The 27,091-nt window shown below is 51.5% G+C and overlaps 9 protein-coding genes across 9 annotated transcripts; 3 read left to right on the top strand and 6 right to left on the bottom strand.

The window, feature by feature from the left end:
* Positions 1-127: 127 nt before the first annotated feature.
* Positions 128-1,238, bottom strand: JCM6883_004908 (glutathione S-transferase; the record flags this gene model as incomplete). The annotated part of the gene is made up of 5 exons (XM_076632026.1): positions 128-161; positions 230-378; positions 495-946; positions 1,012-1,120; positions 1,179-1,238. The coding sequence occupies 5 exons, from the start codon at positions 1,236-1,238 to the stop codon at positions 128-130; spliced, it is 804 nt and encodes a 267-aa protein (XP_076487950.1).
* Positions 1,239-1,440: 202 nt separating this feature from the next.
* JCM6883_004907 (uncharacterized protein) lies at positions 1,441-2,174 on the top strand (the record flags this gene model as incomplete). The annotated part of the gene is made up of 2 exons (XM_076632025.1): positions 1,441-1,852; positions 1,921-2,174. 2 exons carry the CDS (start codon positions 1,441-1,443, stop codon positions 2,172-2,174), a joined length of 666 nt encoding a protein of 221 aa, XP_076487949.1.
* Positions 2,175-2,490: 316 nt separating this feature from the next.
* On the bottom strand, positions 2,491-3,658 carry JCM6883_004906 (histidine phosphatase family protein; the record flags this gene model as incomplete). Its single annotated transcript, XM_076632024.1, has 7 exons — positions 2,491-2,600; positions 2,663-3,020; positions 3,077-3,094; positions 3,162-3,233; positions 3,308-3,460; positions 3,534-3,548; positions 3,629-3,658. 7 exons carry the CDS (start codon positions 3,656-3,658, stop codon positions 2,491-2,493), a joined length of 756 nt encoding a protein of 251 aa, XP_076487948.1.
* A 125-nt stretch (positions 3,659-3,783) lies between these two features.
* JCM6883_004905 (Zn(II)2Cys6 transcription factor domain-containing protein) lies at positions 3,784-6,542 on the top strand (the record flags this gene model as incomplete). The annotated part of the gene is made up of 10 exons (XM_076632023.1): positions 3,784-3,930; positions 3,996-4,075; positions 4,137-4,267; positions 4,360-4,469; positions 4,532-4,582; positions 4,654-5,040; positions 5,111-5,157; positions 5,214-5,395; positions 5,450-5,930; positions 5,999-6,542. The coding sequence occupies 10 exons, from the start codon at positions 3,784-3,786 to the stop codon at positions 6,540-6,542; spliced, it is 2,160 nt and encodes a 719-aa protein (XP_076487947.1).
* Positions 6,543-6,760: 218 nt separating this feature from the next.
* JCM6883_004904 (uncharacterized protein) lies at positions 6,761-12,499 on the bottom strand (the record flags this gene model as incomplete). Its single annotated transcript, XM_076632022.1, has 13 exons — positions 6,761-6,990; positions 7,055-7,685; positions 7,755-7,814; positions 7,885-7,974; positions 8,049-8,194; positions 8,266-9,079; positions 9,139-9,371; positions 9,441-10,296; positions 10,362-10,539; positions 10,599-11,016; positions 11,085-11,757; positions 11,825-11,979; positions 12,121-12,499. The coding sequence occupies 13 exons, from the start codon at positions 12,497-12,499 to the stop codon at positions 6,761-6,763; spliced, it is 4,863 nt and encodes a 1,620-aa protein (XP_076487946.1).
* Positions 12,500-13,083: 584 nt separating this feature from the next.
* JCM6883_004903 (uncharacterized protein) lies at positions 13,084-16,339 on the bottom strand (the record flags this gene model as incomplete). Its single annotated transcript, XM_076632021.1, has 8 exons — positions 13,084-13,305; positions 13,374-13,794; positions 13,856-14,259; positions 14,319-14,510; positions 14,583-14,984; positions 15,053-15,324; positions 15,397-15,523; positions 15,599-16,339. The coding sequence occupies 8 exons, from the start codon at positions 16,337-16,339 to the stop codon at positions 13,084-13,086; spliced, it is 2,781 nt and encodes a 926-aa protein (XP_076487945.1).
* Positions 16,340-17,790: 1,451 nt separating this feature from the next.
* Positions 17,791-21,972, top strand: JCM6883_004902 (uncharacterized protein; the record flags this gene model as incomplete). The annotated part of the gene is made up of 11 exons (XM_076632020.1): positions 17,791-17,886; positions 17,959-18,267; positions 18,340-18,540; positions 18,599-18,695; positions 18,760-18,855; positions 18,922-19,358; positions 19,420-20,296; positions 20,358-21,166; positions 21,238-21,672; positions 21,730-21,839; positions 21,912-21,972. The coding sequence occupies 11 exons, from the start codon at positions 17,791-17,793 to the stop codon at positions 21,970-21,972; spliced, it is 3,528 nt and encodes a 1,175-aa protein (XP_076487944.1).
* Positions 21,973-22,227: 255 nt separating this feature from the next.
* Positions 22,228-24,226, bottom strand: JCM6883_004901 (C1 family peptidase; the record flags this gene model as incomplete). The annotated part of the gene is made up of 9 exons (XM_076632019.1): positions 22,228-22,404; positions 22,467-22,542; positions 22,603-23,009; positions 23,068-23,297; positions 23,369-23,637; positions 23,701-23,788; positions 23,851-23,965; positions 24,034-24,138; positions 24,206-24,226. 9 exons carry the CDS (start codon positions 24,224-24,226, stop codon positions 22,228-22,230), a joined length of 1,488 nt encoding a protein of 495 aa, XP_076487943.1.
* A 197-nt stretch (positions 24,227-24,423) lies between these two features.
* Positions 24,424-26,830, bottom strand: JCM6883_004900 (uncharacterized protein; the record flags this gene model as incomplete). The annotated part of the gene is made up of 10 exons (XM_076632018.1): positions 24,424-24,864; positions 24,922-25,028; positions 25,094-25,122; positions 25,194-25,344; positions 25,418-25,474; positions 25,538-25,603; positions 25,671-25,957; positions 26,020-26,107; positions 26,174-26,491; positions 26,554-26,830. The coding sequence occupies 10 exons, from the start codon at positions 26,828-26,830 to the stop codon at positions 24,424-24,426; spliced, it is 1,821 nt and encodes a 606-aa protein (XP_076487942.1).
* Positions 26,831-27,091: the final 261 nt, after the last annotated feature.

The raw sequence follows: 27,091 nt of genomic DNA, 5'->3' as shown, positions 1-27,091 counted from the left end.
GGCTACCCGAAGACGGAACAAAACTTTGCAGCGTATGGCGAGACTTCTAACAAACAGCGACAAAAACAATCAAAACGATTCAGAGGCGTTCCTCTCCCCTTACTCGTCCACGGCTAGTCAAAGACGCTCAGTTATGAGGTTCGTCCAATTCCTCGTAGTGCCTATACTCGACAACACTACTATCAGCGATCGAAACTTCGAAGATTCTGCTCGAGGACTCGAGAGCTACCTGAAGACGCCCATCGAATACTTCTGCCTCCTGTCCGACTCCAAGTAGCTCTTGATCTTCTGTGCCGACTTGACGCGTTCCCAGTGAGCAGAGATCTTGGGGTAGTTCGGGAGTTCTTTCGAGATGAAATTTGGGAATGCGAATTTGAGCTAGTTTCTCGACAGCAGAAGGTCAGCTTTCGCCACGTCCTCGGGAAGCCCTCAGAGCTGAGACAAGATGACTGAACCTTCCCACCGAGAGAATCAGAGAGGAATTGGGAACTTACGCCGTCGACGACTTGGAATAGACACAAATCCGCATAACTCGGTTCACTCCCAACTAGCCATTCTCCTCCTCCTTTCTCGAGTACACTCTCAAAGTGGTTGAAGAACTTTGGTACCCTGTTCTTCCTGAAATCCTTCGCCCTCTCAATCGCGGCTTCCTTTTGATCTTCGTAATAACTCGAGACTGAAATCGGATGATGAGTATCGTGAGTTTCGTTATTCAAGTCGAGGATCGTCAAGGCGAGAGCGTTGACATGGTAGAGATGGGAATCTTGGAGAGATCGAGGAGAAGGTTTGAGCTTCTTTGAGGGGGAAGGATCGGAAGAAGGAGAGGTTGAGAGGTCGATTGGAGAGTCGAGGTGAGTTGCGAGGTAGAAGAGGATGTTGGAGGTTTGGGAAATGACTACGTCGCCGTGTTTGAGGATCGGAGGTGCGAATGGAACTGGATTCTTGTCTAACCTCGCGAAAGAAACGAAGTGAGCAGGACTCATAGCGTCAAATACGGGAAGTTTGACTCACCCCTTCCCTCGAAGGTACCATTCAAGTAAGGTTCGATTGCTGATTGACCTTCGACCAACGCGGAGTCCTTGTAAGGAGTACCGGTCGCTTCGAAGAACAAGCGAATGAACTGCACGAGAGAGGGGAGATCAGCTACACTCACACAAGGGACATAGAATCAGACTCACCTCTCCTCTCCCAGGGATTCCAGCGTGGTAGATGAGCTCGTATTCGGGAGATGAAGTCATGGTTTCAATGTCGGTCCTCGGATGATGAAGATTTAGCGGGGAAGTTGTCCGATGACGAGAGGTGGTCTGGTTGAAGCTGTAGATCAACTGGCTGATGAGAGAGTGGTCGATCAAGTGGGCGAGCTATTGCGAGGAGGAGGAAGCTTGGCGAAGAAGTTCCGAGTTCGAACTGCGCTGACCTCAACCATTCACTCGACCAGCAATGTTCAACCCAAAGAACCTCCTGAACAGCTACCACGAACTACAGAAGCTCGAACAAGAGAACCTCCAACGCAATCAAGGCAACGCTCCACCTCCTACTTCATCTCGACGAGAAACTGGACCCTCGTTCAATCCGCTCCAACTCCTCGCCTACCTCTCCCAGCTAGATATCACGAATCCTCCTCCTGAATTCAAGAAGGCACTCACGAACCCGATCTTCCTCGTTGGAATCGCGATCTTCCTCTGGCTCCTGATCGGATTGCTCACAAAGCTTATCTTCGTCGCGGTAGTTGGAGGAGTCGCGTACTTCTTGATCAAAGGTTCAGGAGGAAATGGTGCAAGCGGTCCTCAGGAAGATGTCGTGGGGAAGAAACCTCCGTTCCCGCATCAATCCAGTTCGAATTCGCAATCTCGTGAGTCGTTTCATTCTCTCGCTCGTCAACACAGACGATTCACTGACTCTCGACGTCGATTTGTACAGCCTACCCATCTCCGGGAGTCGGAAACTCGAATCAACAACAACCGCAACAACCGAAAGATCTCGCAGGTTTCCTCTGGCAAAAAGGTAAAGCTTTCCTTCCCTTCCATTCAGCGCTTGATCAATGGCTACTCACCCTCGTTCGACCGTCGACAGGTGTACCGGCCGGGATCGAACTCGCTCAAACATTCCTAAACAAGCGCACTCGACAAGAAGCAACGAGAGAAGTTCGTACGACGAACGATCAAGACGAATGAACCAATCACTCTCTTTTGTGATTCATCCTTACCTGATTCCTCGAAACCTTTCAGCGCCGCTAGTACATAGTCTTATTCGCAATCTCGTACTCTTCTTCTCTTTGTTCATGTAGCCTTGATTCGCACTCGTCGCATTCCCTTACGTGTTCCACCTTCTCTGCAAGCGAAAGAATATCCTGTACTGCCTTCTCGGTCAACTCCCTTGAGCGACGAGACTCGACGAACGGATCGTCTCGCCCTCGCGCTCGCGGGTCCTATCGTCAGTCATCCACGCAGAGGGAGATTCAAGACGCTGATAGGTCGAAAGATAGCTCTATTATAGAATATCAGCGTTGAGTCTAGGAGAAGGAGCTCTACTCGAATCTACAAAGTGTGTATCGTCCGCATACAATTTCAAACTACCTCTCCATTTTACCTCTTTCGAACCTACCAACTCCATCACATTAGTTGAACGTCTCGCAAAGCGAAGGGAACACAAGCGAACTGACCGTTATTGAAAGTCGGGGTCATTTCGACGCAGGTTCTCGCGCAATTTCCGATCCGTTTCTCCCCTCTTCTCAACATTGCTTCTTCCCCTTCCGGTAGATCGTTCACTTCGTATTCTTCTGATCGTTCCGAGATGAGTGCTTGGATGAACTCTCGGATCGAAGCGCCGTGAGAGGCGACGAGGACCTGTAGAGGCTCCTCCTCGTCTTCGCGTGTTGGTGTTGTTGTCGATTGTGGTGTGCTAGAGGATGGAGAAATCGAGGGGAAGAGATCGTCCCAGAAGGAAAAGAGCCGAGCACGAAGTTTATCAGCGGGTTCGACGGTAGATCGATCCGTTCCGGGATCTCCTCTGCGTTTTCCCTACGAGAACAGATCAGTCTCGACTCCGCAGTTGAGTAGAGGCTTGTAAGACTCACTTGGAGGTTGCCGAGGAACTGCAAAGACGAGAAAGGGTATCAGACTTGAAGTTTTCGCAAACGAGAAGAGGTAGCGATGACTTACTCTCTCCCGTATCCGTTCGTCCTGCACAAGCTCGACATCACCCTCCTGTTCCGCCATGATCAACTGAGCTGTCTTCATCGGCAGAAACCAGTAGCTGGCAGTAAGCTTTCGAGCGAACTTTCCCCGAAAGATAGCAAAAGACTCACTAATCTCGCTCGACTGAGATCGCTCGAATACGCTCGACCGAACTTGATTCGGTTCTCTTTGAACCATTTCGCCGTATGTCTCGCTTGTGCTTCTCCTTGCGCGTTCAGGGGAGTATCTAGGTGACCTTGAATGATTCCCGCTTTGTTGTGATCCTGTTGAAGGTTTCCGACGGGATGAATCAGCCTAGCGCAGAGTATAGGCGATGAGAAGCTATAGCAAACTCACAGTCTCGCCATGGCGCTGTCGAGATCGAGGATGATTGAATCACAGATCAAGAAATTTAGCCGGGGAAACACGCGTTCAAACGAGAGAGGACTCACGAGGATCGTTACTAGTACCTTTCTATCCATACTCGGAACGCGTAGAGGTCTGTAGGAACCGGAAACAAGTGAGGGAAGGGAGAGAAAATGAGTGAACTCTCCCCTCGGGCAATTTCGAGGCTTTCCTTCCTTCATTTCACTCGCCTCTATCGAACATGTCAAGCCAAGACGCAGAGTCACAGAATGGGATGCCACCACCACCGTCCCCTGTTTCGTCGCAGTCAAAGGGCAAACAGAAAGCAAAAGATGATGCAGATTCAAATACACTCGGAGGGTCAAAGAGGAAACGATTAGCTTGCGAGGTGAGCAGAATTAACATAGATAATAATTTTACTGTGTACCGACTGACGTAGCTCGGGGGACACAGATCTGTCGAGTGAGGAGGGTCAAATGTGTTTGGAAAGATTCGGAAAACTCTTGTTTGGCGTGTTTGACGGCTGAGTACCAGTAAGTTCAGCTCTCTGTACAAGCTGAATGGCATCATTCGAACTGCTTCGAAACGATGTAGATGTCCGGGAGAACCCACGAGGAAGAAACGACTCAAGAAAGGAGAAATTCAGAACGAGAAAATGCTCGAACTCGAAGCAAAGTTCCGCCACTTCGAGATCGGAGGAGCCATGACGTTTCAATTGATCGAGAGTGAGTTAGGTCTACAATGACCGTTGGCGTAGCTTGATACATTTATCGTTTCGCCGTACTCACCTCGATCCCCTCCTTTGCGAAACTCGTAGGAGGATTCAAGCATGCTCCGCCAACATTTCCTGGACTGCCGACCGGCTACTACAAACAGTACGTGCGGACGTGCGCAGGTGCCTCGAAAGAGCGAGAGATTGCAGCAGAGGTAAATCATTCTTTCTCGCCCACCGAAATAGACGTTCTCAGCTGACTTGGACCGTCTGACAGGTACTGTGCTCTGCTTTCGTCGCAGGAGCTGCTTCTTTTACGGATCATGCTGTGAGCACTTCCTCCCTCGCGATACTACTTACCTTCGGCTAACGCTTTCTCATTCGAATCAAACGAGGCAGAAAATCGTCGGATCCGTCTCTCCAGACATGCCGGTCGAGACGCCCGCTGGCTGTTACTATAACTACGAGTCCCTGACGCCTTTCGGTTCGGCGAGATCGGAAGCAGTACTCGCACTCGCTTTCCAATCCCGCCAAATTTTTGAAGACTCGACGATGCGACATCGACCTTCGCCAGAATCTATCTACTGCTTGATCGCGATGGACTGGATGGCGAATTTGACTCGAGAAGCGGTCGAACGAGGGAGAGGAGGAACGGAAGTAAAGGTCGACGCGGAATTCGCAGAAGTTCTGTGTAGAAGTTATAGGACTTTGATGATGGGTCGGCGGAGCGAGATCGGAGAGAAGGATCTTGAACTGTTGATGGGGCCGGTCAATGCTCATCTTTTCGTGAGTCGTTCACTCGCTCAGATCTGTTTGGCTTCGGCAGTGCTCACTCGTTCTCTCGCTGGCTTTGTAGTCTCTCGACGCACGAAACGCTGCGATAGCCGGGTCGAAGCTCGTCTTGTGAGTCTCCAGCTGATCCGAACTATGGTTGAAACGCTGACTTGATATCTTCCAAGTCGCGACATCGACTTGACTCCTCTCTTTCCGCTGGCCTCGAACCCTTGCGCAACTCCGCTCGTCAACTACTCGGTCCTTGATCCAGATCGTGACTACTGTCAAGAGTTGGGGAAACAACTTTTACCACTTGTCTACTCGACAGCGTTGCTCTATCGCAAATTCCAGCAACTGCCGTCTGCACGTAAGTCGTCAGAGATCCGAGTGTCGAAAGGTATTGACTCTCTCTCCTCACTAGTATGCGACAGTGTCGTACTCCTCGAACCGATATGGACCCAAATCGATCTGTCCTTATCGAACCTCGCTCTCATGTTCTCGACTCTCCCTACCCTTCTATCCATTGACGAGAACACCCGATTCAGATACGATCTCGAAGGCGTCATTCAAACTCAGCAACTTCATCTGGCTCAACTCGATTTACTGATTCATCAGAAAATCGTTCAAGCTTTCGTCGGCTCTTCCACTTCATCGACTCCTCCTTCTCCGAAACTACTCGGGAACTATACGACGTCACGATCACGTACTCAAGATGCCGTTCGCTCGCTCGCCCGCCTCGCTCGAATCGCGGTCGAAACCTCATCGTGGCGAAGAGCTCGCGAAATTGTGGAGACGCTATCGGTTTGCTCAGCCTGGACAAGTTTGGCGAGACCGGACGAGGCAATCAACGTCAAAGTTGACTTGATGAACGAGCTAGGTATCACAGTCGAAATCGGGCAAATGTACGTTCTTCTTCTCGCTCGCTGTCTCTCTGCATGCGATGCTGACGTCTTTTGAGCGGTGGGCATAGCTTTGAACAATGTCTCGCTCTCGCTGCCTGGTCCAGCCCGAGCGCTGCGATACAGCGAGATGGTCTACTCCTCACTCTCGCCTTCGCTTTCGGTCCTTTGCCTCCTAACTCCCTCCCGCCACCACCAACGACCCTGCCACCGGCTCCGAAGCCTCCTCCGGTATCTTCGACTCAGCGACTGCTACCGACTGCAAACCCTTCCGCTCCGAGACAAGAAGATGACTTCGAGATTGATCTGAGCTTCTTGGACGCTTTCGCGAGAGAGCACGGCAGTGAGTTCGAGCAACCTACCCTCCTACCGTGTCGAGCTCGATTGATCAAGATTGCTTCGATGGCAGTACCGATCGAGGACGGAACGAACGATTTAACATCGAGTACGAGCGAATTAACCCCTTCCTCAACGCTCGCTCCCGCTCTCCCTCATTCCGACGACTGGACTTCCATCACTTCCATGGCTACTTCGCCTAGTCAGCTTGCCGGTACAAGTCACACCACGAATGAGCAACTCGATCCTTTCGCTTTCAACTCGATTTTCGAACGGTAACGACTCTCGTTGAGAAGCGGAGATCTTGGATAGAGACAACGGGGATGGCAATTCGCAGTCCTAGTGAAACATAGGTGATCCGGAGGAAAGAGGGGTTGCAGTACTGCAAATCTATAGAAACGAGAAATGTTGCGAAAAGAATGAAAATGGGGACAGTAATTAGACAAAGAAAGAACGAGAGCACAATTATTAAGGTAGGGGGGAACGAGAGGAGGGGATTACTGGAAAGGATCTTGATTCCCTCCTAGCTCTCGTCGATGTCGCTCTTGTTCCTGATCATAAGTCTCCTCCTCTACAGACGCCTCACGTTCCCGGTTGTTGAGAGGTGAAGGCTTCGAAGGCGATTCCTCGTTGATCACGCTCTTGCGGTTTCCTCCTCCACGGAAGAGCTTGCTCGCGACAGAGCCAGACCTCGATCTCGGTCCTCCAGGACTATTTCTCGAGAAAGCTATTGAGACAGGAGAAACGAATCAGCGTTCGATCGAGACTTGAACGAGAGAGGACAAACTCACGTAGAGGCAATTCGACTTTACCAACTCGCAGACTACCACTTCGCTTTCTTCGATCGTTCGCGGCTCCACTGTGTTGAGATCCTCGAGAAGTGTATCTCGAAACGTCGAGGGGAACTCCTTCGTCGTATTGGAATCCGGCGTTCGTACCTTGTCGAACTGAACCGGTCGCCATGTCGTAAGTTTGCGATTGATGCGTTTGAACTCGACCGAGGGCGAAAGAGTTGCGAGATTGGTTGTACGAAGGTCGACTTGCGAGAATCGGAACCGCGTCTCCAGCAGTCGCCGAGGCCGACTCGACTCGTTCGAATTTCGACGGGAGTTCAGTTTTCGGCATGTAAGGATCGTGTTCCCAATCGTGATTCGGGTCTCGAGCGTCGATGGCTCGACAGATATCGACGTCGGTGGGGAAGTAGTTGTCGCGGAGGAACATGTAGATGTATCGAGGTGCGAGGGAAAGGAGGATCGTGAGAGCTAATCCGAGCCACCAGTAAACCGAGGGCCAGAGGAAGCTGTTGTTTCCCCAAACGTAGGTCCAGATGAGCGAAGGAGGGAAGGCCGAGTACACAGCCGTGTATCCGACGACGAGCACCATTCCGATCAAAACACCTCCGAGGACGAACCAGTTCCAGGCCTGAGAAGAGAAGAGAAAAGACGTCAGTCAAGTAACTTCTCCAAAGATGGAGAGAAAGATCAGGCTTACTCGTGTGTTTAGACCGTTATACAAGTTGGCAGTCAATACAGCCGAAACTGCCATGACAGTCTAAAGCAGGGGAAAAGAGAGCGTTAGCGTCCTGCACGAAGCCGCGATTAATCGAGGTAGAGCGTCTTACCGAGAACTCGTACATATTGATGTCGTACCCATCGCTACGAGCGGTAGTAGTATCGTAAGAGTACAGGAGGAAGAAGTAAATGACAACAGACTACAGAGGAAGAAATGGGGTCAGCTCAAATAAGAGGAAGGAATCAAACCGACACAGAGAGAGGAGTAGCTCACTTGGTAGATTCCATCCAACATATAGATTGCGAAGCGAACGAGACCGAAAAGTTTACCTTTTCGACCTCGTTCGTAGAGTTCGGGAACCCACATCAACGCTCGTTCACCGACGTCGCGATCGAAGATTCCGATGAAGATGACGGGAACTGATCGAGGAAACAACGCAGTTAGCGAGAGCGAAACAGCGAAAGGGAAGAGCGAGAGTGAAAAAGCTTACCGAGAGTCCAGAAGACGTTCCAGAAAAGTAGATAGGTATATTCGTAGACGGTAGTAGCCGAGTAGCCACAGTAGAACTGGAACCAGAAGAGGACTCCGATACCGATAATTTCTTTGTAGAAGAAGTTGACGATCATGTTGGAGTTTCGGAAGTACGACCAGTGACCGTGTACGAGGAGTAAACGCTTGAGGAAGCGGAATTGACCCATAGCGTAATCCGAAGAGTTGACGGCTTGTAGACCCTCCTCTCCCGCGACTCCAACTCCGATATCGGCAGCTTGAATCATCGAAACGTCGTTCGCTCCATCCCCGATCGCGAGACACATCGATCCGAGACCGTCCTTGACGAGTCGAACGATGAGAGCTTTCTGTAACGGCGATGTTCGACAACAGACGACGGCTTTGCAGCGGGTTGCGAGTTCGAGAAGGAGGTCTTTCGTCCAAGCTTCTCCGAAAGCGTGACGAAGAGAAGCACCATCGATGACGAGACCGTATCCTCCTGGTCGTGTTCCATTGTCGTCGCCAACGATATCCGAGACGCCTGAAGCTCCAGTAGCGGTCCTTCGAAGATCGTGTGAACGACGAGAGGTGGAAGTTCGAGGTTGAGCGCCAGGAGGTTGATGTTCGAGTTGATCTGCGAGACCTTCTCCGTCGAAGAACTTCTCGATAGCGCCTCGAATCTGATTGTAAGCCGAATTGGGTTCGCCGTATTCTCCTCCTTTGATGATGATGAGATTCATGTCGCGAGAGAGGAGGTTGCAGGTTTTGCCGATCGCGATGGCGGTCTCGAGTTTATCACCGGTCGCGACCCAAATCTATTTGCGCACCAGTCAGCGTTGGCTCAGACTCGCCGTCGGAAGGGAGAAGAGCTTACCTTAATTCCAGCTCGTTTGAGATCAGCGATAGCCTCGGGAACTCCATCTTGAAGACGATCCTCGATCGCGGTTGCTCCCAGCAAGATCAAGTCTCGCTCGAGTCGATCAGAGACCTCTTCCATGACTTCGTCACGTCGCTCAATCAGAGTTGTCGCTTCGTGGAATTCTCGTTCCCAGACATCGTAAGTTTCTTCATCGAGAGGCTTGTAGGCGAGACAGAGTGTCCGGAGACCTGGAGACGGATGCGTGTCAGCGAATCTGAAACGAGCGCGAAAGAGCACTCCGATCGAATGAGACTAACCCTCGTTTGCGAAATCTTCGAGATGCTTGTCGGTCGTACGTTTGAGTTCTTCGTTTCCGGGAGCGAGACGCTCGAAGATGACGTTGTCGGCACCTTTCGCGAGGAGGAAGAGCTTGCCCGAACCTTCTCCTTCGCTGATCTTGCGGATGATGACACTCATTCGTTTACGAGCTGAGGTGAATTCGAGGACGTTAAGGAGCTGGTATTCGACGACGTCGGGATCATGAGGAGTTTGAATTCGAAGAATGTCCTTGTCTCGTCCGAGGAAGACAAATCCGACGTCGGCGGCAGCTTGAACGAGAGCAGCTTCGTCGGGAGATTGAGCCTTGTACGAGATGAGACCATCCTCCTCCGAGGTGAGAACTGTGTGACAGAGACCGAGATTCGAGAAGAAGTTGTAGAGGTTCTTCGCGTGTACCGAGTCCCGTTTCGCGAGGTCGTTATCGATTTCTTGATCGTGGAACGGAGCGAGAACTTGATCTGAAAGCTTCGTCTTGACTTTGTCGTCTGCCGAACCATCGTTGCTATCGGAGTGAACTCGAGTAACGGCGTCATCCGAGGAAGCGGCGGACGAGGTCGGTTTTTCGGGAACGACGGTCGAATCAGGAACTTGTTCGTCTCCAACGTAAACTTTGCCGGCGACGGAGCATTGTCGGAAGATCATCGCGTTCTGAGTGAGGGTACCAGTCTTGTCCGAGAAGATGTATTCGATCTGACCGAGGTCGTCCGACAAGTTCCAACTTCGAGCCGTTGTTCTTCTCCCGTTCCCTTTGATGTCGTCGTCTCCCCAAATGTACGCGGCTTGAACGAGTCGAGTGAACTCAATCGAGATATAAAGCGAAATTGGAACGATGTTCTGAAAGAAGGAGCAAAAAGTGAGTTCGTTTTCAATTCAAGACAGGCTGAGAAAAGTGAACGAACCTGGAAAGCGATGAGAGCGTTCGCCCATGTAATAATTCCGTTAATATTGGGGTTATCACTCGAGCGATCGGCACCGTACATCCAGTATCCTCCTTCACGATAATATTGTTTTTCGAGGAAGTGATCGACGACAGCACACATGACTGTCATGAGGGCGAGAAGGAACAAGTTGAGGAAGCTGCGAATCGGTCTCGAGCGTCAGTACTGTGTAAGTCCCGAGAGAGGTATAGAACTCACACCATGGGATTCATCAAACGCTCGACCTTACTTCGTTTACTCGGAGTTCCTCCAGAATTCAAAACGATCTTCGTATCTCGACCAGTCATACAAACGACTCCAACAACCCATTCCGTGTTACGAACGACAGTACCTCGGAGGAGCATCGTCGTGAGGTTGACGGGACATTTGAGAGGTCCTCCATCTTTCCCAACTCGACCATCTTGAATCTCGACCGCGGCGTTGTAGGTGAACATGTTGACATCGGGAGCTTCGGCACGAATGACGAACTTGGCGTCGTTGGCAATCGCCGAAGAAGTTCGAAGGTGCGTGAGTTCGGGAACAGCTGAGCGAGATTTGAGATTCGTCTCTCCATCGAGATTCTTCGTTTCGACAAAGCAGACGTTCTCTTCTTCCGAAGTCGCGCAAATAATGAGATCTACCGACAAAGGAATGGTGTGAGCAGGCGAGTCGAGAGGATTGAGCGAAGAACAAGGCGAGCTTTACCTGCTGGAACACTCTCGTCCGCGTGCAATCGAACAAAGTCTCCAACTTTGAGATCTTCCCAAGTTTCTTTCACCCAAGTCGGCTTGTGGTACTTGTGATGGAGTGCAGAAGGAAGATGAGGGTGGGCGAGATGAAGTGAAGCTCCAGGTTGTTGAGCAGCGTTCGGTTGACCAGGAGTATCGATCGGTCCATGTCCTTCCTCGACGTCGTCTGCATAGTAGTCGCCTTGTTCTCGAAGGTGACGAGCGGGAAGATCGGCTTCGTAAGTTCCTGCGGTGTTCGCACGCGGTCGACTGTTCGCCATCGAACTTCCCTGAGTTGCTGAACTCGTCGCTCGATCTCGAGCCCCTTGAAGCGTTCCTCCTCCTGGCGCGGTCCTAACTGCTTCGACATCCCCTTGTTCGTACGCTTCTCCCTCCGAATCTCCAAACTGTTTGTCGTCGTCGAACGATTTCGCCTTGTTCTTCTTTCTGCCCAAAGTCGGTTTCCTTAAAACTTTGCTTCCCCAGAAACCTTTCTTCTCCCTAAACTCTTTCTCTTCCGCTGCGTCTTCAGCTTCACGAACGAGCGATCGTCGAAGGAAGAAGTTTCGAATAAAGGCGGGGAGACCGAAAGAGCGTGATTTCTGGAGAGTCGCATTCGGGTTGTGGAACGATCCGCGAAGAGCGAGAACCTGCACGGAAGGAGAACCGGGCGTGTGAGTTAGAGCTGTAAACAAAACTAGGACTCGAAAAGCTGACCTTGATATTGTTGATCGCTCTGTCACTTTGATGCCGTTTCAAATCTTCGTAACCATCCTTCAGCGCAGTGATGAAGAGCACGGCGATAAGGGGAAGCGCGGAGAGACCAGGATTGACAGTGGTGAATCGAGGGAAGAATTGAAGAATGACGAGAACTATCGAGAATAACAGAAGAACCGGGTTAGTCTCGGGACATACTTGTTTACATACCACCTCGAGGCATGTGTCGCGCGATGGACGTTGTGCCGACAACTCGCCATGGGGTTCGTGGTGGGGGAGAGAGAGAGGGAACTTGCCCAAGAAGAAGATGTTGGCCACTCGACGGAACTGTTCTAGCAGATTCCTCGGTAGGAAAGTGACGATATTGTACTTTGAAGTCAAGACCTGATTCGTCTGGAACGTCCACCCTGGCGCGGGAACCTCCTTAGTCCCGAATCCCTGCTTAACTTTAACCGTCTTGCCATCTTCTCTAGTAACCTTTTTCGACCACAGAGGTACTTTCGGTGCAGTCGTATAGGCTTCTGCTGGTACGTGTACGTTGACGAGGACTTTACGAGGATGAGGATTCGAATACGGTCGAGAGAAGAGTGAGGTAAGCTCCCAATTGGAAACTTTGGCGAGTTGACGAGTGAACGCGTTCTGAGGACCCCGACGTGGGATCGGGGTCAACGTCATAGTCGACTAAGAGTAGGGGGAGATTGGGTATCGAGGGAGGAAGAGTAAGATCAAGCGGGATTGTGAAGCCGAGGATCTCAAAGTTGAAGTGTTACGGGCCGGTTAAGGTTCGGGAGGGGGTAGAGGAACTTTCGAGAGCCTGCCTCTCTTCAACTCCTACTAGAGGTCTTGGTCGTGGGTCGAGTCGCGAGTCGAAGTGGGCGATGATGGTGGAAAAGGAAGTCCGAAAATGTCTCTGCCGATTCTGAGTCTTTGCTGACTGTCAAGGTCGGTTTCCCTGCTCTCTTCTCTTCCTAGCAAGCGAACGCCGACAGTCGATTCGTCGTACTGTTAAAAGTGTTTGGCGAATGCTCCGACGTCTTCTCGAACAGATTTTGATCTCGACTTCCCGCCGACTCAGCTGAATGATCGAGTTCGAACTTTCATCGTAGCATTACTGAATTAACCGATTAGAAGGCGCGTATACTGTAAAGAAACCAAGTCTACAGGAAAGAAGATAGAACGACAAAGGGAGGGCGGGAACGGAGAAGACTGAGAGAAAGAAAGAAAGGTTCTTCCAACGAAGATCGAGAGACAGAGAGAGATCATTGCTCTTCCTTTTCGGAAGTGGCGGCGGCACCGGTTCGACGAGTCGCAGACGATCCAGCTCCAGAGACAGCGGTCGAGCTCGCTTTCGTAGGATCGAGAGCGGTAAGGTCGAGTTGAGAGCGAGAACGACTTCGAGAGTTTCGACGGTAAAGTTGAGGAGCTGGGGGCATCGTGGGCGAGTCGGTAATACCTTGTTCGCGATTGAGGATGTGAATGACCTGCAATACCAACGCGACAGGGTATGAGTTTCGATAGAAACGGGAAAAAGGAGAAGAGGGGAACGCACCTCATCGTAATCAGGAGCTTCTTCAGTTGTGTAACCACTGACGTATCCGCTTGCAGTCTGACCATCGGTGAGAGCATCGGCGTCGCTCACGGCCGATTTCTCCCTTGGAGGCGCCATGCTTTGACTCCAACCGAACAAGTACTCGTCTAACCAGCCGAGGGGGTGGGTGAGGAAGGTGCCCTGGCCTGCAGGACCGTAGGTAGAACGTTTGTCGGTAGGTTCGTTCGTGGATCGCGAAGGAGGAGCAGGGCGAGCCGAGGGAGCGACGATTCGTTGTCTTTGGAAATCTTCGAAGATTGCGGGAGCGAGTTCTTCGACGAGCTCGTTCAATTCTCCTTGAAGGTGTTCGCGAAGGAGTCGGAGTTTCTGAAGTTGAGGTTCTTTACCGGGGACGAGAGAGAGGATAAGAGGACGAAGAGATCTGATGGAAGGCATGCATCAATCAGCACGATTCGCAAACTACATAGAAAGAAGGTGCTTACTTGTAGACGTCCATACCGACTTCACCGAATTTGAGAGCAGCGACTCCGATAACGGGGAGACCGGCGAAGGTTGCGAGAGGTGCCCAGAGTTTGTACTTGAAAGGAAGACCGAGTTTGTGAGCGAGTACGACAGCGTTGATCGCGTACACCGTGTAGAGTGTCGGAGCGCCTCCGAGTGCGACGAGAACTTTCCAGGTCGCGAGAACATCGTTTCCCTTGATCTTGACGCTCGAACCTGCGAGAGCCTCCTTCGCCTTTTTGTGACTGATGATCTTGGCCGCAATGAAGATCGGAGCGTTGAGAATGACTCCCGGTAGAGCGAGAGTTCCCCATGCTCCAAGGAGTCCGAGACGGTACCAAATGAGGAAGAAACCACGCCATCGGGGTCGTCCAACTCGTTCAATCTGATACGCTGATGATCGTCAGCGGAGAGATGTGAAGAAGGCAGAATGGTTACACTGACTTGATGATCTTTCAAGCCCATGTAACGTAACAAGGTGTTGTATTCTTTCACTTTGCGTTCCAACTCTTTCACTCGAGGTTCGTCTTTGTAGACTTCGTAACCGACGATGAATCGCTTGTTGAGTTCGACAATCTGACCGAGAGTGAGATGTTGACCAGGAGGACGGTACAATCGTCGAGCGGCTTGAATGAGCTGAGAGCATTTGAAGCGTAAGGGCATCAGAAATTCGCCTCAACATTGAAACGAGGAGTCTCTTCGACTGACCATCAGTGTATCGTAATCGGGAGCCCTGACCGTGACACTCTTGAGTCCATCGACGATAATATCCATCAAATCTCCGATCGCTTTCCTCTTTTCTTCTCCACCTTTTTCGAACTGTCCAACCATTTCTTTCGGAATCTCGAATGGAGTACCGAATTCAACGACTGCTCTCGAGCGGAACTTGTGAGCGTGGAAGTAGGAGAGACCGACGGGAACGATTTGAAGGCGAAGGTCGGGATGAGCGGAAACTGCTCCTAAAGCCATGATCGAGACTCCAGCTTTGAGAGGTAAGAGATCGGTACGGTCGTGTGATCCACCTTCCGGAAAGATACCGATACTTCCTCCTTGCGTGAGTGCTTTGTAAACCGAAGAGTACATCGAGGTTTGATCGACGTGAGGTAAAACCTGTCAAGGGATCTCAGAGTTCAGCGTTCAATCGCGAGCTCTTCTCGATAGTAGTCAGCTTTGTGTACCTTGTAGGAGGTTCCTTCAGGTTTCGCTCGTAGAGATTCAGTCGCCTTCTTCGGGAACTCTTTCTTGATTCTCATTTCCGTATCACTGATTACTTCGACGACCTCGACTGAAACGCTGTTGAGTGATCGTGGTAGCATGATTTGCCAGCGAGGTTGCGAAAAGTCTTTGACGAAAGTAGTACCGTTTCCGAGGATGATCGTTGAATCGTTTTCCGAGAGAGAAATCGTGCCAACGCCGTTGTAAGCTGAATCTTGCGCTCGAGCGACCGGAACTGTAGGAACGCGAGAACTTCTAGTCAGTCAATACTCTCATTCGTGGAGAGTATAAAGTGGGAAGAACTTACTACTCTGCATGAGACGAGAAGCGAGTCCAACGAAAGCTCTTTCCATACTCTTTGCCGCTGTCAAGAAACTGATTCTCCTCCCACTCTCCCGCTTCACTTCACTCATCAACAACAATGGATCGAGGAACTGTCGCAGAAAGGCAAAGGTCAGAACCGTTAAGTTGCTGCGGCTCGGTGAGAGAGAGAGAAAGAGAAAACTGACCTGGTTGTGATGGGGTCCTACTACGAAGATGGTAGCTCCTTCACTCTTCCTAGGGATCTTCCATGCTCCCCGACTCCGAATCTCTCTGAAGAAGATGTTGATGACCCCTCTCCATAACGCTGCGACGATGTCGTACAGAGCCGTAGATGCAAGGCGTCCCCGTGCGTGTAGTAGCATTGCGACCTGATGTATGAGAACCCTCGCTACGTCGCGTACGGCTGAAGGGATGAGGGAAGAAAGTTTTCGGAGGCGAGAGGGGACAATGACGAGGAACGAATTCAAGAGTGTCCGTAGATCCTGTACCGTCTGTGGTAAGGTAGGTTTCGGAAGTTCCTGGTGAGGAGTCGGAGGAGTCGAGGAAGAGTAGAGACCGAGAGCGGTAGGACGAGAAGAGGAAGGTAAGGGAGATGAATTCAAACTCTCGACAGACGGCGGAAGACGTGAGGTGGAAGCTTCTGGGTCGTACTTGTGAGCGAGAGGAGTGTCTGCAAAGTGTAGTTGTCGCTGTTTTGTGCGGGGGGTGAGAGCGGCTGTCGATTCACTGAGAGGCGACTGAGGTGGTTTTGCGATGGGCGCGAGAGGCGGCAGATTCTTGTCGTCCACGGGCGCTGTAGAGTCGTTCGTGGTTGTCGGGGTCGAAGCTGATCCGGTCGCTGAGTCGAGAGAGTCAGAAGAGTCGAGATTGGGTCGACTGTCATTCTCTGTTTGGACACCTGGATCGATTCCGGACTGTTCGTCCATCGTGAAAGGAGACCGTCACGCTTGAGCAGAGATGTTGCGAGAGGAGGGCGAAAGATTTCCCACTGCTTCGAACTCGCCGGATAAGCGGGAATCACGTGTCACAAAAATCCTGCAGCCGAGCTCAATTTCCTTGTCACACTGCTACTGGCGAAAGCTCGTCCCATTCATGCAAGTTCTCGTAGGGTCCAAGAGGGGACATGGAAAATCCGAGACAGGTGCGCGATTTTTGCGGCGTTGAATTTCAAAAGCGTGAAGCGACGTGTTGACTTCTTCCTTCTTCCCTTCACTCCTCTCGACCTACACACAAAGGTACGCCGCTCTGATCTTCCTGATCTCAGTCCACCTAGCTGATTGAGCTTTCCTCTCGCCGCAGATGACTACCTGGTTCGCCTCTCAACCTTCCATGACTTCATCAATGTGCTCTCTGACTGACTCGCTCCTTTTGACTGACAGCTCCTGCACCACCGTCGGAAACTGCACCGTAAGTACTGCTGACCCACTTCGAACCTCGATCCCGTAACTCAGCCTCTTGCTTTGTCCTACCTCTCCCTTCGCCTACTTGCGCTCCCGTCCTCTCACCCTACCCTCTATACTACTAATCGTGTGCGACACTCGGATGTCCAACTCGCTCGCTTGTGATATTGCCAAATCCCGTCAACTTCTCGCTCGATTCTCCTCCGTTCTCCTCCATTCGATTCGGATCCAGTGCCAACCCGGATCTTGCGCTTGCAAGCAATGCCACAACGGCGCCGACAAGAACCAACAATGCCCTTGCCAGTCCAAGGATGCTGCCAAGTGAGTCGATTTCGCTTTATCTTTGACGTTCTCGTTTTCGTTTTTGCTGAAACTTCGAGTGTGCAGCCAAGGACAGTGCTCTTGCGCGAAGGAAGGCAAGTCGTGTCAATGTGACGCTGCCTCGTGCTCCTGCACCAACTGTGGCGCTCACAACAAGACTACCGCTTGAACGGTGCTCTAGAACCGATTGAATGAACCCGAAGTCTGTCTCGTTTCTCGTTTGTGCAACGTTTGTTTGTGTCTCAGTACTCTCGTTGATACTCGGTGCAGACGCCGAGAGCGCATTCCACGCCGCCTTGTGACTGCACAGTGCGATGATTTCTCTTGCGAAAGACTTCTCCTACAATTTTCTTCTCTTTACGCACACCGCAAATTGTTCACTACTGAGTCGAGGCAATGCTACATGCAGTAGCTATAAGCTCGGGTGAACGTTCAAATCAAATCTAGTCGGTACCCCGCGGTGAAAGTGCGAAGTTGCGATTCCACACGTTCGTGAACTCGACTTTGTCTGCTTCATTCCGACTTCCGTCTATCGAATTACAAGCTCTACAACAACGTTAGCGAACCGTCAACAGCGCTGCTAGGGATCCGCCTCCCTTCGCCTTCGCTCTCTTCCGAATCCGCTCACCCAGTGATCCAACTTCGACCCTCCAGCGATGAAGTTCGGTAAAACACTCCAAGCCCAGATCTTTGCTCAGAATGGATTCCCAGGGTGGAGCAGTTACTTCTGTGACTACAAAGGGTTGAAAAAGGCGAGAAACGTTCTCTCTCCCTCTCTCTCGAGAGCTAGATCTCTACTGACACGAACCTGATCCGTGTGATAGATCATCAATTCCCTCGCGAAAGGTAGACCTGCCGATGCAGCCTTACTAGCAGCGGGAGTTCGACCTCCTCGAGTCGAACCCTCAGATCAACTCCGCTCCACTTTCGACCCGAATTCTCCTTCTTCGACCACAATAGGGAACGCTCAAGACGAACAACAGCAACCTCTCGAAGCTACGACTACTGAAGCTCAGTTATTCGCTCACGCAGCGACAGTGAATGGGGTTATGGTTGGACAAGGTGAACAGGGTACTCTCCTTCAAGCCCACAAAGCTGCATTCTTCTTCAAACTAGAACGTGAACTCGAAAAGGTGAGAAGGGAGAACCACTCGACGAAGCTGAAACCGGCTCGACTAAGGCTGACGCGGGTTCTCGTGCTTTAGATCAATGATTTTTATTATCAACGAGAATCGGCGCTCAAAGTTCGACTGAGAACCTTGATCGACAAGCGGAAACTACTCGCTTCGACCTTGGCGGATCCGAACAATCCAGCGAAATTCAAGGCGTTGAGCAGGGACAGTAGTAACTTTGGAGCTCTGTACGAAGGATTCAGAAACTTTGAAAGAGATTTGGGTCGTCTACAGGTACGTTCAGGTTCACTCAATCTCTTCAACGAGATGAGCTGACACTTTCCAAGAGCAGACTTATATCGAGCTTAACGCGACGGCGTTTCGAAAGATTTGCAAAAAGTGGGACAAAGCGTGCAGACGGCAAGCAGATAGATTCGGAGAATCGAGACGTGAGTATCCTCTCGGTCAGTCAAATAGCAAAGAAAAATGCTCACATAGCTCTTCTCCTCGCAGCTCAAGAAAGACAACCTGACGGACAACTTTATCTCGCTCGACAAGTCGAAGTTCAACCCGTTTTCAATCGAGAGTTCATTGCGGAACTTTCCGATGGTGAGTACTGAGTTCGTTCTTTCGCGCGCAAGAGACCAACCGACTAACCTACCTCTTTGTCGTCAGTCGCGTCCGCAAATCTTCTCTCGCTCGAAAACCTCCTCGCTTCCGATTCCTCTCGAGCAGGTTCCGCGTCTCTCGCCGATGGTGCTCTCATCGACGGTACGAATCACTCGGCGCCCCATCTCCCGACTCTCTTCGACCGCGCCGACCGTACCGAAGCCCTCGAGGATCTCGAATCGGCCCTGGTGGGAGCGATCAAATCGAAGGATGATCACGTCGTCCAAGAAGTGTTGAATCTTCTCGTACCTCGTGGAGGCGGGTCAGAAGGTGGAGCGACTCAAGAGCCGAAGAGTCCAGTAGCGAGAATATTATGGCGAGCAGTGTTGGAAGAGAGTGCGATCCAAGAGGAAGAAGAAGGTGTGGAAAGGACGAGGATTCCGCTCGAATTGCTCGACTTTGGGTTTGTCGACGATATCAACGGTCGGACCGCACTACACGAGGTGAGCTTCTTCAGGTCATTGCGACGGAGAAAGAATCGAAAACTGATGGATCCCTTTGTAGTCTGCGAGTGCTGGTCGACTCTCGCTCGTCAAAGCGTGTCTCGAGAAAGGACTCTCCGCGTCGCAAGCCGACGTCTACGGTCGACAACCTTTGCACTATGCAGCGATGAACGGTCACGCTTCCGTCTGTCAAACTCTCCTCGCCGCCGGAGCTTCCTCGACGACTTCCGATCTCGACGGCTATTCGGCGATCATCTACTCGATCACGAATGGATGGACCGCAGTCGTCGAAACCTTCCTCGAATCTGGAGTATCGTTCGAACCGACTCCTCCGCCTCCTCCTCCTGCTTCGACCTCCCCTTCGGAAACGAAACCGACTTCGACGGAAGACCTCAACGCCCTCTCCCTCGCCTGTCAGTATGGTCACGAAGCGATCGCCCGATTACTCCTCGAGAGAGGGGCTCAAATCCTCCCAAATCCTGCCGGTTACTGGCCTCAACATTTAGCAGCTCGAGAGGGTCACGCCGGGGTACTCAAATTGCTCGTCGAAGCTACGAGAGGATTCAGTGGCGTCGACGTACCGGACAAGTACTCTCAGGCGACTCCTCTATCTCACGCCGCGAGTGAAGGACACGTCGAAAGCGTTCGAGTTCTCCTCAAGGCAGGTTCCGACGTTCACGCTCAAGACGAATTCAGGAGGACTCCGATTCATTACGCGGCGTGGCAGGGTCATATCGAGATCGTCAACTTGTTGTTAGTGGCCGGAGCGACGCTCGAGCATCAAGACAACGGGAAACAACGATCGATGGACGAAGACAGTAAGGGAGAGGCGACGGCGAGTGTCTCGACCATGGCAGTTGACCCACTCGAAGCTGATCTGGACGCCGACATGATCCCGAGCCTCTCGTTACCTCCTCCGATCATTCCATTCCGAATTTGTAGGTTTCACTCTCGGTCAAGTGTGCGTTGTTTCGTTTCTCACGCTACCTTCCCCTCCAGACGGTCACAATTACCTCGACAAGAAGTACTTGGTCCACGTTACGCTGGGACACCCGAATACGACTCGTCCCCCTTTCCCCTCTCCCGTTCGACTTCACGATCAACCTCACCACGGCCAAGCTTCCTCCCTCAAACTCGTCATGACCCCAAAACCAGACTCTTCCGGCTCTTCGATACCTCACTCTGTCATTCTTCCCCTCGCCGACGAACGAGAAGTCGTCTCATTCCAAATCGACTCGCTCGAAGATTTCTCACTTGAATTCGATCTCTTCCCGACTTTCGGTTCCAAGATGATCGGTAAAGCAGTCGCCCATCCTTCGACTTTTGCCGATCTGAAATCACAAGGATCCTACGTCGTTCCGATCGTGGATCCTCACCTCAAAATGATTGGAGACGTTCCTTTCGAGCTCAACGTCGTCAAACCGTTCGGAAGGGCTCAACTCCAGATTGGCGGTCAATTCGAAACGTATTGGAAATCGACCGCGACATTATCAACTACGGCGGGAGGTAGTGGAGATCCGAACCCGACTACTTCATCCGTCGTTACTGCTTCCTCTCTTTCGGGAGAACATGTTCGCGTCGTCGTTCAAGTTACGAGTGATGGACATCCGGTTGCGTGGCCTCATTGGAGATTACCCGTCGACGGACTCGACATTCACGTCGGAGATGTCACCCTCGAACAATTCACTCAACTCGCGAAGAAAACTCAACGAACTCTCGAACCTTCAGACATCAAGTACAAGGATGATCCTTCGGCTTGGTATCAAGCTATCGTCGGTGCTCTTGTTCCTCTCGACGAATTGTTCAAGGTGAGATTTCGAAACTTTGCACTCTCTTCGACTCCGAGATTCCGACTCGCTGACCTTTGTTTCGATCAAAGGTTCTACCCCTCTCCTTCGGAGTCAACCTCGAGCTACGATATCCGACACGGTCAGACATTCGGCGACTGTATCTCGGCAGAACTCTCGAAGTCAACGATTTTGTCGATGCCGTCCTCTCAACCGTGTACAAATCGATCAAAGCTACGACATCTCCCGTCGCTACTCCGACATCGGAACGTCAACCCGAACACCGACGGATCGTACTATCATCCTTCAACCCAGTCGTTTGCACCGCGCTCAATTGGAAACAGCCCAACTTTTCGGTCTTCTTCGCGAGTTACTGCGGGTTGTCGAGATCCAGTTCGGAGGATTACGGGAAAATGGTACCGGCGAACAGGTTCGAAGAAGATCGGCGATGTACGAGTATTCGAGAAGCGGTCAAGTTTGCGAAAGCGAACAACTTGCTCGGAGTCATGCTCGACGCGACGATGCTTGTCAGTTCTCTCTCATGTGATGGAGTCGCAGCCACTGACGCTCCTGGGGTCGAACAGATTCAGGTTCCAAGTCTAATTCAAAGCGCTCGAGAACATGGTCTGTTGCTCGTCAGTTTCGGCACGATTGGTCGTGTACCTCTTACAGACGCTCACATGTCTGCCGGAGTGTGGGTCATTGTGTCTCTTCATTCTGCCCGTGTCGTTTGCGCTCGCTGACCCGAAAAGTTCGCATTTCGTAGCCTTTCTTACGCTTCGACCGATTTCCTCGAGCAAACTGAATCTTCACACCCTTCTTTCTAGACTCTGATTTCCCGTTTCTTGATTATTGCCCCGCCTCGTGTGGGCGTATCGTTGTATCAATTCTTACTCGACGTTCAAAATAATCAATCGCAGTTTACTCTCGATTCGCCCCCGGTTTTCTCGCTGAGCATGTCAGCTTCTTCGGTAGCGTTCAGTCACCAGGTAACGTCGAAGCATAGTCTAGAGTTAATGACAGAGAGAGACGGAGAGCGTGTACAGATAGGGGAAAGCAGAAAGAACGGGAGAGACTGCGTTTCAGGCTGCCGCAGCTCCGAAGGGATCCCAGGGGGGCAATAGAGTAGCGTCTGCGTGATCGTAAATCTCAAGAAGGTGTTTAGCGAGGATATGGCGGGGCGTCGCCAACGCGAAGAGATACTCCGTGAACCAGTCATCCGTCATGACCAAGAATCCTTTGTTTCCGGCTTCGGGTCCCTGCCGGCGTCGAGATACACTCGATTAGATAGACAAGAGGAGACAGATAGACGAGCACATACCCAGCTGTTCTCGACGCGCCAACGAACGGATTTTCCCGTTCTCGAGTCGAGGTGAACCGCGGTGAACATCATCGCGCTACAAACGGATCCTTCGATCAGCTCTGAACGTTTCGAAATGTGGAACGAAGACCCTCACTGCGTAATCATTGAGTCTCGAAGTCGAATTCGCTCCTCTTTCGTCGAAGTGACTCGAGTACCGAACGCGTCCTCGTAATTCCAGATTCGAAGATCCATGAAACCATTGTTGGGCATTGAATCCTTGTCGACATCGACGGCAAACCAAACAGGATTTTGACCCTTTATGAGGTCTATCGCGCAGCGTTTCATGACTTCGATTGGGACGTTAAGGTAGCGAGTCTTTCGACCTCCGACGACGTTTCCGAGTCGTTCGACAGTCAACACGGTGTTGTACTCGTGACGAGGGTCGTTGACGAGAGTGATCGTGTCTGAAACGTCGTAACCGACGTGAACTTTGGCGAATTCGAGCGGGGTAGTGGTGAGCGAATGGTATTTTCCCTTTTTGTCGGTGAACTCCCAGGTGAACTGAGAGCGTTATTCGTCAGTAACAGCAAGTACTCGGAGTCCAACCAGAGAGGCTCACCTCTTCGTCAGGCTTTGGCGGCGCTCCGCAGGCGATTGTGAGAACTCGGAAGACGACTTCCATCTGTTCCATCTTGAGAGCCCGAACGTCCTCCATCGCATCGGAGTGTTTCATCCTCTCAACGTTCTTGGCCCAGCGTACTCGTAAATCGAGAGCGAATTCGCGAAGTTTGGAGGTAAGCAATTTGTCGAGTTCCGCAGAGTGGCTAGAGTTCCAGCTCTCAGGGTAGACTATAGGGCAGAGCGATCTTTCCTGAGCATCCCTCTTCGAACGCATGTCTGAGGGGATGAGCTGCACTTACCAGTTTGAGGGACGAGCCCGAAAGCCTCGACGAGCGAAACGGCGAGGTCCCATTGCCCTCCATCCTGCATCGGGCCTTGGTCTAGTATGTAGCGTACCGTTTCGTCGTCGAGAGGTTTGTGAGCGAGGTCGATGATCTGCTCGAGGAACCAATTCGCTTTCGAGAGGTGATCGTAGAAGAAAAGGTAAGACTGCGAGAGTTGGAAGGCGTCGAGGTTGAACTTGCGCGCGGTGAAGATACGAACGACATTGGTCATTGCGAACAACCAACTAGAATCGCCAAAATCAGAGATCAACGAGATAGCCCGCGATTTTGTGTTGGCTCGAGCTCACCAGCGTCCAGACTGAAGTTGATTCGCGACCGGGTTCCCCTCCATCTCGATCTTGTGAGAGAAGACCATTTGATCGTCGATCTTGGCAGCTAGAAACGATGCGATGCATAAGCCCCTGGCGAGAAGAGAACCCTGGAAATTAGAATCTCACCTCGGTTCTGCAAGGCAAAGTTGAAGTCGATTCTCGAGAGAACAGTTTGCGCCAACTTCCACTTTGGATCCTCCTCGAGTTCGTCATGCCATTGGTCGAGAGCGTCGAGGGAAATCTAGTCAATCGAAAAGAAGCACCACGTAAGAGACAACTCGCGCTCGATGCACGGTGAAAGGCACTCACCGCTCCAGCAGTATCGTTGCCAATCGAGTGAGAGTTCATGGCGGCAGTGAGGTTACGCATAGAGCTGTGCGTCGAAGTAGAACTTCGTGGACGAGTTATAACAGACTACCGAATGGGGCGAGGAGAGTCAGTCAGTCACGACGTCCGAAAGCAAGCAGATTCGAGAGCGTACCCCTCCCGTGGTATTCGACATTTTGTAGAGGAGAAGAGAGGAAGAAGCGACCCTAGCCTCTAGGTAGGTGGAAGCACGGATCGCATCATTTCACCTACCTCGTGTCATTCTCCGGGAAAACTCCTCGGACGGCCAAAGATAGCTCGAGCTTGCGATGCGAGGAAGTCGACAAGCAAACGATTCCAGAAATACGATAAAAAGTTATAGTTAATGTCTACCTATTCAGAACGGGAAGGCAGATCGAACTCGACTTTCGATCCAGTCGGATTATCGACGGCTCCGATGTTCTCCCGCGCAACCTTTGAGCTTTCCTCCTCCTGCTCATTCGACACTGCAACAGCCTCGGCCGTCTCGTCTCCACCCACCGACTCTGCCTTCGGGATCTCCTCCATTTCGACGGGAGGGACGATAGGCGAAGTTCTGTCTCCATCCCTGCTGTTTCTCCTGCTCACGCCTCTCGACGGAGTACTTGCTGTCGAAGTCGATCTTTGAGTCAGAGCGGCGATGCCTTTCTTGAGAGGCGAAGTCGTGTTGGCTGATTCGCGGGTGACGGGCGCACGGAAATATCCGAAGAAGCTGCTGAGAGGTTGGGAAGACATGACGGACTTTGTTCGGTAGACCGCGACGGGAGCAGCTCGTGTGAGTGGAATCGTGACTCCCTGCGAACGTCAAGCGTCAGGAAACAGTTTCATAGGTCGACGAAAGAGCAGACTCACGTGAACGATCGTCGAACACATAGCCATCAAGAGAACAACGGGAACGATCACTTGACGGAGAACGACTCGATCTTGAGGGAGTGTATCGATCGCGAGAATAGCATAGTCTGCGACGAGGGCAGCGAAGGTTAAGAGAGAAACGAGCGCAAGAGTGGAGATGTCGAGGACTTACAGACTGCGCTCACTCCGATCGGTCCGAACCTATTCACGAGCGAAGGAGCGACATCAGTCACGTCGCTCTCACCGCACAAGATCTCGAGTCGCTAACTCACCATCCGGCAAACAAAGATTGCTTGAAGTCGGGAAGTGCAGGAATTCCCCGATGAATCGCGAGGAGGAAAGGTAATCGACGGAAAGCGAGAATGCAGACGGCGAGGAGGAAAAGTTTCCACGGAACCAGGTATTCGGTGTTGAATTCCGACCCTGTGCGAAAGTGATCGATGAGTTGACGAAAGTGACGAAAGAGACGAAAGAGAGAAAGATGAAGAATGCGTACAAGGCATGAGAGTCCCGAGGTAGATGAAGACCGTTGTGTTGAGGAGATTGTCGATTACTGCGAGGCGAAGAATAGAGTCAGGGACTCTGATCCGACCGAAAAAGGATTGTGATTGCTCACCATCTTGGAACGTCTCGTCTTCCGTCTCAATCCGATAATGGTCAGACCAAGTAAGAGAGTTACCAGCTATTGAAGAGCAAAGGTAAGCACGCGATTCCTGACTCGTCTACGATCAAGACGCGACAAGACTCACCTATGAAACAGGCCAACACGTCGTCGCTTCCGAGCACACCAACGATGCCGAGCGTGAGGAACGTCAAGCCGATGCCATAAGCCAAGAACGACTCGTGATCGATGAGTTGTCGACGATGAGCTTCTTTGAGCGTTTTGCGGGCGATCCAACCGATGAGAGCTCCAATCGCGCATGCGAGAAGGATTTGATAGATCCAGGTTGTGACGACCCAGTGCTGGAGAGAAGCATTGATAGATCCCGAACCAGGTCGTTCCATGAGATAGATCGCGAGGAAGAGGAAAGGATATCTGGTCGAGAAGCATGTGAGTTATAAGAACGAAGGAAAGTCGGCTCGAGGAGAGGAGCTCACCCTAGCCCATCGTTCGCTCCACTCTCGGCAGAGATGATGTCTCGGACTCCCTTTGGAACGTGCTTCTCGGCATAACGACCCTTGACGACTGTCGACTTGCAAACATAAGCATCAAGCGAAACTCGTTTGCAGTGAGAGGAAAGGGGTTACTTACTTGCGTTTGCGAGGATAGGATCAGTAGGTGTCACACATGCCGCGATGCAGAGTGCTTCGAGGAATGTGAGACTGGGAATAAAGAGGAGGATGAATCCTCCCGAAATGAACCAGGCGACGGTCATGACCGGGAAGAGGAGCATGAACAGAGACCGCCACTGTCGACGGAGATACGCTGCGGGGAGGTCGATACCGGCAAACATGACTTGAATTCCGATTACGAGCCGAGTGATTTGAAACGTAAGGTTGTGAAGAGAATCTTCGTCGTAATCGACCCAAATCCACGGGCTGATCCAGTTGAGCGCGATCGGTCCAGCAACTATGGAAAGATGTCCACGGTTAGTTTGTTGTCTCGGTGGAAACAAAGAGAGGAAACGCAACTGATTCCAACCGCGAAAGAGATCAAAGACGAAGAGAGGAGTAGTTTCTCTCGCAACCAATACGATAACTGGTTGATCGTCGTGAGGTAAGCTCCGATGATTACGAGTGCTAACGAGATGTTACTGCTCAAAGCGTCTGAAGCGTGAGTTCCGTTCGAAGAGTCCGAGTAACCTCGGAAAACTGACCTGATATCTAATTTCACCCACGGCGGAAGGGCTCCCGTCGAGAACGAATCCGATACGAGGTTGACCGGGTGTGGTAGGTTAAAGCCGCTCATGTCGGCCAATGCAGGTGTTATTCGATTTGGGAGATCGAGGTATTGATTGCGTTTCGCGAGGAGCTCATGGAACGATGTCGCGGGCGAGAGAACTTATGTTCAGCAGGTTTCGAGTGCTGGTCACTTGTATCTGCGTAACTCGAGGGTGTCGGGAGAGAAGCGCGATGATGGAGGAAAGAAGAATTTGAACGTTCTGAAATTCGAAGTCGAAAAGTGGAACCAGAGATTTTCCGTTGCAGCTTCGTTGCAGCTGATGAGAGA

Source organism: Sporobolomyces salmoneus (assembly GCF_050403485.1).
Source record: "Sporobolomyces salmoneus JCM6883 DNA, S_salmoneus_JCM6883_v1_ctg22, whole genome shotgun sequence".
NCBI classification, from domain to species: Eukaryota; Fungi; Basidiomycota; class Microbotryomycetes; order Sporidiobolales; family Sporidiobolaceae; genus Sporobolomyces; species Sporobolomyces salmoneus.
The sequence above is the reverse complement of the archived record's forward strand: the minus strand, read 5'-3'. Positions and strand labels throughout refer to the sequence as shown.